The sequence below is a fragment of the Impatiens glandulifera genome, chromosome 4 (genome assembly GCF_907164915.1).
Source record: "Impatiens glandulifera chromosome 4, dImpGla2.1, whole genome shotgun sequence".
NCBI lineage: Eukaryota > Viridiplantae > Streptophyta > Magnoliopsida > Ericales > Balsaminaceae > Impatiens > Impatiens glandulifera.
In genome coordinates this window covers 7,712,506-7,725,387 of record NC_061865.1, presented here as the reverse complement: position 1 = coordinate 7,725,387, position 12,882 = coordinate 7,712,506, and the positions used below count along the sequence as shown (strand labels likewise).

Genomic DNA, 12,882 nt, shown 5'->3' with positions numbered 1-12,882 from the left:
GGGAAATAATCTATGGTCTAAAATGGGTTAGTAAGTTTTTTTTTTATGTATAAGTTATATCTAAATTGAGAATTTCGAACTACAATGAAATTAACTTGGATCGATAAAGGATCTATGTCTTAATATACTTCTTTTTGAACTTGTAAATTCTTAGTTGATCTTTATGTACATTGATATTATAATGCCTAAGATTAAATATTTAAAAAAGATTACAAGTATGCTTTCGCATTTTTGTTTTATTAAATTAAGATTGTGTAGACTTTTATTTTTTATAAATAAAAATATATATATATATATATTTAGAGCACGTGATGGCCCGGGAATGGATTAATAAATATAAAAATGGAAAGAGAATGAAATGGTAAAAATAAGGATACCAGCGTAAATGTCATTGATTCGGTATTTTTACAAGGTCTTGTTTGAAAGGTCCATTGGAATCTTCTTTTTCTTTTTAAAAATAATATATATTGTTGAGTTATGGAGCTTACACGTATAATAAATTCTACATTGTTAATTAGAGTTTATTGGGTTTTCTTTTTTTTATGTTTTGGGCTTGGGCTTGACCAAAGTTATTTAGGTTTCTTACCGGAATGTTTACCCTATAAATATGTGATTATCAAGGGTTTACATTAGTGAGACAGAATTCTAGAGAGATAAAGAATGAGGCAAAAAACTCTGTATTCTTTCTTCTTCTTCATAGTGAAATCTGGTGGTGGCTGAAGTGGATGTAGCTCAATTTGAGTGAGCCACTATAAATCTGTGTGTTCTTGTGTTCTTCTTTCTTGTGTTTTTTACAGATTGTTTCAAGTTGGTCGGATTTGGGAGATACAAATCCTAACAACTGGTATCAGAGCAGCTAGGCTAGATCTGAGCATTGGAAACAATGACAAGTGAGAACAGTATAGGACATGGAATTGGAAGATTTGATGGGACAGATTATGCCTTCTGGAGAATGCAGATTGAAGATTATCTCTATGGAAAGAAGCTTCATGTTCCTTTGAGTGAGAAACTAGAGAAGATGGATGAAGCTGAATGGAAACTCCTTGATAGACAGGTTTTGAGAGTTGTCCGATTAACGCTAGCCAAGACAGTTTCTCACAATGTAGTTGAGGAGAAGACCACCATGGGTCTGATGAAAGCTCTTTCTGATATGTATGAGAAACCATCTGCTAACAACAAGGTACACTTAATGAAAACACTCTTTTACTTAAGAATGGTTGATAGTACTTCTGTCACTACTCATTTGAATTAATTTAATACAATTGTGAATCAATTGCTATCTGTTGAGATTGATTTTGGGGATTAAGTTAGTGCCCTGATTTTGTTAGCATCTCTACCAAATAGTTAAGAACCTATAAGGGCAGCAATTAGTAATTCAGTTGGAAATGCTAAACTGAAATTTGTTGAAGTTAGAGATCGTATTCTTGCTGAAGAGGTTTGTAAAATTGATTCTGGTGAAACGTTCAAAGGTTCTGCTCTGAATGTGGAAAATAGGGGCCGAGTTAATGATAGAAATTTCAACCGAGGTAAGAACAGATTTATGTCAAGGAGCAGGAGGAGTCAGTCCAAGTCTGGGCGGACATTTGAGTGCTGGAATTGTGGTAAACAGGGTCATCTGAAGAGGAACTGCAAAGCACCGAAGAAAAACGGTGATGATAAAAATGATGCAGCCAACGTTGTTACAGAATCTGTCACTGATGCGTTACTTGTGTCTTTTGATAGCCCGATAGATTCATGGGTTTTGGACTCAGGAGCGTCTTTCCACACCACTGCTCACAAAGAATTAATGGAGAATTATGTGGCTGGAAACTGTGGGAAAGTTTATCTCGTAGATGGTGAGCCACTGTATATTGTTGGCATTAGTGACATCAAATTGAAGATGGCAAATGGTTCTGTTTGGAAGATTAATAAGGTGACATCAATTTGATCTCTGTTACACAACTTGATGAAGAAGGTCACAATTTCAGTTGTGGAAATGGTGCATGGAAGGTGACTAAAGGAGCAATTGTTGTTGCTCGAGGTCACAAAACTGGAACGTTATACACGACTTCAACTTGCAGAGAAACAGTTGCTGCTGTAATTGATGACTCGAAGAACAGTGAGCTATGGCATTGCAGGTTGGGCCATATGAGCGAAAAAGGGATGAAAATTCTTTTGAAGAATGGACAGATTTCAAAACTGAAGTCTGTTGAACATCAGTTATGTGAAAACTGCATTCTTGAAAAACAGAAACGAGTGAGTTTCTTAAAAACTGGGAAGGAGCTCAAGAAAGAAAGACTAGAGTTGGTACACATTGATGTGTGGGGACCTGCACATGTTTCTTCTATTGGCGGATCATACTACTATGTGACTTTTATAGATGATTCAACAAGAAAGTATGGGTTTACTTTATGAAGCACAAGTCTGAAGTATTTGCTATTTTCAAGAAGTGGAAGGTTTTGGTTGAAAATGAAACAAATCAGAAAGTTAAGTGCTTGAGATCCGACAACAGAAGTGAATATATCAATTCAGATTTCAAAGAGTATTGTGTTGAGAATGGGATCAGTATGGTGAAGACTGTTCCTCGAACGCCTCAAGAGAATAGAGTAGCTGAAAGAATGAATCGAACATTGAACGAGTGTGCTAGAAGCATGAGATTGCATGCAGGGCTGCCTAAAACCTTCTAGGCAGAAGCTATTAATACTGCTTCCTATTTGATAAACAGGGGACCCTCTGTTCCTCTTGAATTCAGAATTCCTGAAAAAGCTTGGAGCAATAAAAAAGTAAACCTTTCTTATTTGAAAGTGTTTGGTTGTTTATCATATGTTCATATTAATGAATGTGATAGGAGCAAGATTGATCCAAAGTCTAATAAATGTTTTTTCATTGGTTATGGTGATATCGAGTTTGGTTATCGTTTCTGGGATAATCAAAATCGGAAGATCATTCGTAGCAGAAATGTTATCTTCAATGAACAGGTTCTCTACAAAGATTGTGTTGGGAAGACATCAGGTGGTGATTCCAAGTTGGAAGAGACTGGTACAGTCGATTTGAGAGAATTTTCAGCTGAATATATACCGGTTGTCGAAGAAGAACAATGTGTTGTTGAAGATGAAATCGTTGAGAACGTGGCCCCAGAGGTAAATCAGCAAACACCGGTTATACAGTTGAGAAGATCATCAAGGAATCGAAAACCAGTTGAGAGGTGGTCTCCATCTCTAAACTATATCTTGTTGACAGATAGAGGTGAACCTGAATGCTATGAGGAAGCAATACAATCTGATGAATCGGTTAAGTGGGAGTCTGCGATGAAAGATGAGATGGACTCTTTGATGTTGAATCAGACTTGGGAGCTCACTGAGCTACCAAAGGGAAAGAAAGCACTTCACAACAAATGGATCTTCAGGATTAAAGAAGAACATGGTAAAACCATGAGGTACAAGGCAAGGTTGGTTGTGAAAGGATTTCAACAGAAAGAAGGTATTGACTACAATGAAATCTTCTCTCCAGTAGTTAAATTGATGACAATTAGAACTATTCTGAGTTTGGTTGTGAAAGAAGACCTTCATCTTCAATAAATGGATGTCAAAACTGCTTTTCTTCATGGTGATCTAGATGAAGAAATTTATATGCGACTACCAGAAGGATTTGAAATCAAAGGAAAAGATGAGCTTGTGTGTAAGCTTCAGAAGAGTCTGTATGGTTTGAAACAGGCTCCAAGGCAATGGTACAAGAAGTTTGATAGCTTCATGAAAAGTAACAATTTTTTGAGGTGTGAAGCTGATCATTGCTGCTATATCAAGAGGTTTGATAAATCGTACATTATTCTTCTTCTCTACGTTGATGACATGTTGATTGCTGGAGCAAGCTTGTATGAGATTAACAAGCTTAAGAAAGAGTTGTCTGAAAAGTTTGCAATGAAGGATTTGGGTGCTGTAAAACAAATCCTTGGGATGAGAATTTTCAGGGATGAAGAAGTTCTCAAGTTTTCACAAGAAGAATATGTGAAGAAAGTTCTTAGTAGGTTCAACTCGTATGATGCAAAACCAGTTACTACCCCCTTAGCTAGTCACTTCAGACTATCTAAAGATCAGTCGCCTTCAACAGAGGAGGAGAAAAATTACATGGCAACTGTTCCGTATGCCTCTGCCATTGGTTGTATTATGTATGCGATGGTTTGCACAAGACCAGACATAGCACATGCAGTGGGAGTTGTTAGCAGATTCATGAGCAATCCGGGAAGACAACATTGGGAAGCAGTAAAGTGGATACTACGATACTTAAGAGGAAGTACGAGTCTCGCTTTGTGTTTTCGAAAGTCTAATATGGGTTTAGAAGGATATGTTGATGCTGACAATGGTGGTGATGTTGATAGTAGGAAGAGCACAACAGGGTACATTTATACTCTGGGAGGTACTGCAATCAGTTGGGTATCAAAATTGCAAAAGATTGTTGCTCTTTCTAGTTGTGAAGCAGAGTATGTTGCTGTGACAGAAGCTGCTAAGGAGATGATGTGGTTACAACCCTTTTGCGAGAATTGGGTCAAGACTACGAGGGAAGTGTGTTGCGATGCGACAGTCAGAGTGTCATTCATTTGGCAAAGAATCATGTTTATCATGGAAGGACGAAGCATATACATGTTCGTTATCATTTCATCCGGTCAACTTTAGAAGATGGAGTATTAGCTCTTGAGAAGATTCCCGGGAGTGAGAATCCAGCTGATATGTTGACGAAAGCTGTGACAAATGAGAAACTGAAGTTGTGTGTAACTTCAGTTGGTCTTCTTCGTTAAGACACCGAATGGAAAGCCACTACCGATCGAGAGATGATGAAGTTAGTCTCCAAGTGGGAGATTGTTGAGTTATGGAGCCTACACTTATAATAAATTCTACATTGTTAATTAGAGTTTATTGGGTTTTCTTTTTTTTTTGGTTTTGGGCTTGGGCCTGACCAAAGTTATTTAGGTTTATTTCCTGAATGTTTACCCTATAAATATGTGATTATTAAGGGTTTACATTAGTGAGACAGAATTTTAGAGAGATAAAGTGTGAGCCAAAAAACTCTGTATTCCTTCTTCTTCTTCATAGTGAAATCTGGTGGTGGCTGAAGTGGATGTAGCTCAATTTAAGTGAACCACTATAAATCTGTGTGTTCTTGTGTTCTTCTTTCTTTTGTTTTTTACAGATTGTTTCAAGCTGATCGGATTTGGGAGATACAAATCCTATCCTATATTATTCAGATTTAAATTAAACAATGTTCAAATAGCAACATAAGGGTTAATTATTTCCGTAACTCAGTTATAAAGTCATTTGTTGAAAGTTTATTTATTGATAATAACTTATTAAAACTTGTGTAACAAATTTAAAAATAGTTTATAAAAATTGTGGATTAATATTAATTGATTTTGGTCGTTATCACTACAAAGACAATATTTTCAAATAATATTTAACAATCCGTAGTGTTTGACTTGTAAACGTACGTGAGTCTTTGGAAGGTCCAATTGAATTTTGTTTTATTAATTATTTTCTGAAAGAAGGTCATGAAGTCGAGTGAAATGACGACATTAATGACCTAGCTAATTAATTTTATTATTTATTAATATTATGAAATTTAATCCTTAAAATTCAAGAGTGGGTAATGGGTTTTCTATTTGATGATGTATGGATCATGAAAGGACATATTCAATGTTAGCAACCTAATAACATTATATTGTATATACTTTATTCACACTAAATAGTACCTAAATTTAATTCAAATATTCAATATTTAACCTATGCATAAGTCCAACACCATCCTAAAAATATAAAAAAAATATATTTTCTTTCAATTTTAAATCATTCAGCTAAAATATTAGATTTATAAAAAAGATATATGACTAATTAATTAGGTTAAATTAATTTTAAATATTAAAATATTATATATAAAATAGTGAAGAAGCGCTTAGATATACTGGATTTGACTTCGTTTAATAATGTCATTTCATTAAAATGGTTTGGGAGATATTATTCCTCTCGGAGCCTACTTCCTTGCTTGTGGTTATACACTATGATCTGGTTTAAGTATGTTTTTGTTTTACTGGTTCACAAAATCAAATAATCGGATAGTAAAATGCAGTATTTGAAGTGACATTTCAGTAATGTGGATGTGGACAATATATATTTTTGGTTGACTTTGTAATTAATGGTTATTTTGATTTAGATATATATATATATATATATATATATATATTTGATTTAATAATCACACTAGTATTTTATAAATTTAAATGGGATTAAACTTTTATTTAAATGGATACATCCTTTTAAAAGTAAGAAATCAAATAATATAAAATCCATAGTGTTAGTTGAAAGAGACTGTAAAAATGTATTTGTGTTGAATCTAGTCTTTGAAAGTTCCAACGGAATTCTTAATTGATAGATCTTTTAATTATTTTCTAAAGAATGTGATCATGAATATTGAATGCATGACAATATGAAATTCTTAATTATTATAAAGTATGAAATTTCCTTAAAAGTTAATCAGGAGTACTGTGTAATATGGATTACCGAATTAAGACTCATTCGATTTCTTAATTCACAATAACTATTTTATAAGGCCATTTCAAATAATTACTTTTTAAATTGTTATACAAATTAATAGTTTATTTTATCAAATAGACAAAAAAAAATAATAAATGATTGAATTAGACTTATATAACAATAAATTTTAAAGTTAGTTATTGGATTATTAAAAATAATTAAGATGGGTTAAAGCATGAGTTTACTTAAACTCCTAAAGATGTTAGTTTTGTGAGCCTTTAATATGGCCATACTAATTTATTTGGATGTGAGTATGTTTATTTTTTTTTTTTTGTTTTAGTGATATTTTTATGTAAATCAAGTAATATTCGGATAATTAATTACGAGAGATTTGTCCACTTTAGATTTGATTTTAGTAATTTGATAGGTTAATCAAATGAGTACTATTTTTTTTTACAAAAGTTATATTCCATAATGGCCAAACAAACACCAAATATAGTAAATAGATGAATATATGATACAATACATATATCAATCCTGGTGAAAAACACACAATAATATTTTTATTCATAAGGCCAAATCACATTAAGTCTTTTATTGGTACAAATAACAATAAACAAAATAAAAATATGATTAAACAAACTTAATTAACTAGATTAAAAAAGGTACATGACACCCATCAATTATAAACTTCACAATACTATTCTTAATAATCTTCAGGATTATAATATTGAACTGTACGTTCATTTATGGATTGTAATGGTCTAGCATTGCTCCCGGATTCATCATGAATTGCCTTCCGCAACACTTTTAGTTGTTCTCTAGATACTGTCATTACCTTATTGACGACGGTCCAAATAACAGTTTCATTGCATGGAGGAGTAGTTAAAGAACCATGATAACGGTAATATTTATGATTTCCAATCTCAATCATTCTCGGATCTACAATCCCCACCATTTTCTCCATTTCTAGTTTGTCTTTAAGGTCTATCAAATCTTCCTTCAACTAAAAGCAAAATATCAACATCAATCTTAAACAATTTATTCTCAATTTTCTAATAGTAAAGATAATACACAATCGATTGAGAATGAGTAGGTACCTGGCTTAAGAAATAATCGGCATGTCCAAGTTTGTAAATGATACTTATAACGGCAATTTTTCCGCTCTTGCTCTTATGAACCAAGTGAGCCTCGAGATCAAATCTACATTTTGTTTATGGAATTATATTAGTCCAAACATTATTATTCTAATGTTTCACCACTACTCAAGCGACGTACACTTTCAAACATTGAAAAAATAGTATTACCTTTGACCGTTAATGGTATGCTCGGAAGGTGAATGCCAATGACATTGGTCGAGTTCATATTCAGTTTCATTTATTTTTATAGATCCCGCGTCGCCTTTCCAACTCAACTACAATCAATGTTTATACATATCAATAAAAATGATAATAACAATCAAGACCTATTTAATTTAATCGAGATCTAATTATTAATCACATTAATTAAACTATATTTTTACCTGCATGTCATGGCCTTTATTAATGAGGGTGGCAATGGATGGCTTGTATTTCCTTTTAACAATCCCTAAATGGGAAACCATTTCAACTCTCTCATTCGAAAGATCAATTGGAGACTGCATCCTTCCATTCTTACACATACTCCATTCTTCTCGTATTTCTCCCCATCGTTCCGGTCCCCTTTCGCTATCATACTCATAGCTGAACTCTCCCGCATACTCTGCATACATTTATTATCATTAATGTATGATGCCATCTTTGTGTTAACTATAAATTAAAATTTTTACCTGATTGTTTAGACAATATTAATGAAGTAAAAAATAATGCTTACCATGTTTCTCAGATGCTGTTGTATAATTGGAAGAAGCTAAGAACAAAATGAAGAAAAGTATAAGAAGAGTACTAATGCTTCTAATTTTCTCCATCTCTTGAAGACTCTCTCTTTTGAATAGAAGATTGTTACAAATAATTATAAGTGATTGAATTAGAATTGAGGCCGGTTGTGTGGTTTTAGGGTTGAGAAGATGAAGAGCTTATATAGGAAGAGGCCAGCCATGATCTTCCTTAATGTGAACAACAATAATACTAATGTTCCATGCATGCATCATACTTTGAAAATTATAAACACTATTTATTTATGTTAATTAACCTTAATTTTTCTAAATATGATAGCATCATCAAATACATATATTTTATAGATATATTCAAGACTACACCATGTGTTGAAGTATAGTACTTGAATACATGCTTGAAGAATTCAACCCACCTCAAATTCTAAATCTCATTGATAAGATAACCTAGACAATTATGAAGTCCTATGTATATATTTTAAGGAACCTTCCAATTAGTATTAGAGAGAAAAAATAATTACATTGTAGATTTTTTATTATTATTATTATTAAAAATGTTGATGTTTTTTCAATGAGAAGGTATTATGACATAGTAGTTTTGCTAGTATTGAATTCATTTTTTATTATTAAAAGCAAACTAGTGATCTTACATTTGGTAAAATTTTGGACTCGGTTGAAAGAAATAGGTTCATCTAATTAGTTGATTTGTGTGTTGTTAGCATATGTTTTTTTATATTAATGTTCTACATTGAAGTACAACAAAAATAAAATGAGATAAAATAAAAAGGCACAAAACATAAAAAAAAAAAATAAAAAAAAAATAAAAAAAATAAAATGATACCCAAAAATTAAAATTATCGAGTTCATAAATTTTCAAGAAAACGATTAAGAAGTACTTTGTCGACTCCACCAAAACACATAAGGCTAACAACAAGTGTCTGAATTCAAATTTTTCAAAAATTATCAAGTATTCAAACATTAAATTTTAATCAATTTCCACAAAATAATCTTGTTATTTTTTTTTTTTTTGCTAAATATGTTTCAACATTTTAGTTTTGTTTAGATTATGGAGACTTTAATTTGCTATAAATAAAATAAAAATAAAAATAAAGAGATTTTATTTAGAGCAGGTGGGTGTGCGGGAATGGAATAAATGTAATAATTAAATAATAATAAAAATGGAAAAGCAAATTAAGAAGTGGTAAAAATACGATACCGTCAATGTCATTGCTGGGTATGCTTGTTTGATCATGTGTATTTGTCTAGATTTTATTTCATTATATTAATAATTCAGCAATTAATTAATCAAATCATTTCAATCCACAATTAAAATATATAACATTTTTAATCAATGTATCAAGTATGATCGTGTTTTGATTATTTGATTCAAATAATTTACTTTCTATTGTTTTTCTCTTTTCTAAAAAACACTTTATTTTCAAACAATCCCTAAGTGTTTGTTCTATTATCTTTCATTTGTTCTTTTGTGTGTTGAATTTAGTCAAGTCATTGAAAGTTCTATACTCATCTTTTTTTTTTCTTTTTTTTAAAAGAAATATTAATTCACATTGAAATTAACATGACCATTTTTGTCTTAGTTTTCTTTTTAGTTTAATTTACTATTTAGTTTGATAATTCTAAAGAAAAAGTCAAAATCCACATTTACCCCATTTTTATTTATTGTTCTTTTTTATTTTTTTCAAGTTCCCTCTAAATGTTTTTAAGTTCACCGTAACTCTAATTTATAAATTTGTCATTGGAGTTAGCTAATCAACAATATATCGATATGAGACATCGAATTACACTTCAACAACAAGGGTGGAGCTGAAACCACCAAATTTTCAAATAATATCAAACCATCCCTTTGAATATTTGCTAGGTCCATTGGATTTTGTTTTACTTATTCTTTCTGGGTCTGATGAAATATATCTTTAATTATTTTCTGAAAGAATGTCTTGAAGTCAAGTTAATTTTTTGGACATCAAGTAACTCGTACTTCTTCCACCTCAAACTTGGCAGTCTTTCATACCAATAAGAGCTACAACTTTGGACATTTTTTGGAAACCTCCCTAGAACTTGTCGAGAACCCTCAAAGGAACATCGAAGCTCTCTAGCTTCTTCTCCTCTCGAACAACCTCGCTCTAATACCACTTTTTGGGATATCAGGAAATGAAGTATCCTTTAATACAAAAGCAATAACAACATCGAACATTACGAAAACGTAAAAAAACAACTAAATAACGCAAACACAATATTTATAGTGGTTCAACAAAAACAGACATACATCTAGTTTCGAAGCACAAGAAACTCTCAACTTTATTATCAAGATTGTTATAGGAGTATTACAATGATTCTTTTATAATGAAAGTTCACATACAACTCACAATGAAATGATACTCGCAAGAAAAATATTTGGATTTCTAAAGTGTCCGACTACACCTTTAAATAAGCCTTAATTATGTCAACATCAATATCTTTTCCAGATCTCTTAAAAAGTTTTCAAAATATTCTTACATATTTCCTAATTGTATTTTCATAAAAAAAAAAAAGATTTAATTTCTTTTCGTGCTAATCTTATTTTCTTATATCAAAATTATACACCAAACACCAAAAGATATAATTTTCTTTTGTTGAATATATCATTTCCTTGTATTAAGATTGTGTATTAACTCACACCTTCTCCTTATTGCACTTTATTGAATAATCATGTTTCAATCACGTGGGTAATAAAAACATATATATTATTGATTAATAAGGTCCGTATGATTGATTAATAAGGTCCGTATGATTGATTAATAAGGTCAGTTGTAAAATGGACTTTGTTGAATAATCAAATCCGCTATAAAAACGAACATTATTGATTAATAACATCTACTCTTTTTTTTTTACGAACGTGGTTAGTTAATAAGGTCGGTTTTATAACTGTCGTGATTATTCATTTTTGTAATACCGACTCAGTATTTAGTCGTCTGTTGGCGTCTGAAATTCATATGAACATCTTAAATCAATAGCATTCATATTTTGGTCAATAACGTTTGTATTTTCGAGCTTTAAAAAGTCTATTTTTTACTAAGTTTAATTGGGGTTTAAACTTTTATATTAGTTTATTGACAGAGCTAAATAAAAATTATGCTAAACAGAATCATAAATTTTGTATAAGCTTAGTTTTGTATTTCTAAGTTGAATGTTACATATACTCATTTTTTCTTTCAATTTGGATTTTTAGGTTTTCTTTTGTTTGTTTGTTTTGGATAAGCACTTATGATTGTATTTGGGCCGGGTTGGTTTTGCTTTGAATTCACTTAAACAATGTTTAATATTTATGTCTTAAGTTATTTTAAATATTTGTTTATAGTATTCTTTAAATTCGTAATAAAACAAATAATATGTATAAAAATGGATTATAAATATAAAATGGATGAAAGAAGTGGTAAAAATAGGTTTACGGGATTGTTTGATCATGTTGACTATTTAAATTTTATTTAATTATTTAAATTTTATTTAATTATTTGAATAATTCATCAATTTATTAATTATTCAAATCATTTAAATAATTTCCAAAGTCTCTACGAAGTTGGATCAATGAAAAGAGATTCGTCCTATAAAAGGAAAAATAAAATATTTCAAGTAATATAAACTCCATAAAGTTCCACATTAATGATCAAATATATCTTTAATTATTATCGGAAAGAATGTCATGTAGTCAAGTGAATTGACCATATATATTAATGACATATTAATTTTATTATTATAAAGTAATATTTGGATAATTAATTACAAGATATGCCCAAATTTAAACTAAACCCATTTTTTTTAATATATTTACACCATTAGATTGCAATTTTCTAATTTACTAGGTCAATAAAATGAGTTGTATTTTTAATGAAAAAATTGTCTAGTCCATAATGGTCAAACAAATACCAAATAGTAGGTTTGTGAGCCTACAATTAAAAGAAAAGTTCACAAAAATTATTTTGTTTTATGACTATTCCATGTGTGTATGCCGAGATCTTAAAGTAAGTAGATGAAAATAAATGCGTCGGAGTCGGAATAATTTAAAAAGAGTTCTTCTTGGAGTTCATTCCTTGGACGGCGAAGGCTTTTTGTTGCCCGTGAAAAAAAAAGTCTCTCCTATATTAATATAGGAGCTGGAAGTGGAAAAAATGATGAATCAAATTCTATAGAGGGTGACTCATAGTGATCATTTATTTGGGCGGTTTATAGATTAAAATGCAAAATCAAATCGGTGATATCAGTTTGCCTAAATCATAAATTGTCGATTTCGGTTTATTGATTAGTTATTTCAAAATTCTGTTTTAAAAAGTAAATAAAACTTGAAATTATTAAAATAGTTAAAATCCTTTTTTTAAATATGTTTTATTCAACCCCAAACATTACTCAATTCTACCATTGAGAAACTAAACTAAATTATCATAAATCATTAAATCAAACCAATTAAATAGTGATTCAAAACATATTAGGCATCTCACAGATTAGTTTTTGTTCGAAGTCTAT

The 12,882-nt window shown here is 30.7% G+C and overlaps 1 protein-coding gene across 1 annotated transcript; it reads right to left on the bottom strand.

Moving 5' to 3' along the window:
- Positions 1–7,203: 7,203 nt before the first annotated feature.
- LOC124934611 (alpha carbonic anhydrase 7-like) lies at positions 7,204–8,442 on the bottom strand. Its single transcript, XM_047475137.1, has 5 exons — positions 8,349–8,442; positions 8,020–8,237; positions 7,805–7,911; positions 7,598–7,700; positions 7,204–7,503 (listed from the first exon to the last, which is right to left on the bottom strand). Exons 1-5 carry the CDS (start codon positions 8,440–8,442, stop codon positions 7,204–7,206), a joined length of 822 nt encoding a protein of 273 aa, XP_047331093.1.
- Positions 8,443–12,882: the final 4,440 nt, after the last annotated feature.

What these genes read in the sequence shown, in the direction of transcription:
- LOC124934611 (XM_047475137.1), bottom strand. Translation starts at nt 8,442, where the DNA reads ATGGAGAAAATTAGAAGCATTAGTACTCTTCTTATACTTTTCTTCATT. An exon ending in AACAGCATCTGAGAAACATG is followed by an intron (nt 8,238 to 8,348) that starts GTAAGCATTATT and finishes AAATGTATGCAG; the next exon opens with AGTATGCGGGAGAGTTCAGC. An exon ending in CATACCATTAACGGTCAAAG is followed by an intron (nt 7,701 to 7,804) that starts GTAATACTATTT and finishes AACAAAATGTAG; the next exon opens with ATTTGATCTCGAGGCTCACT.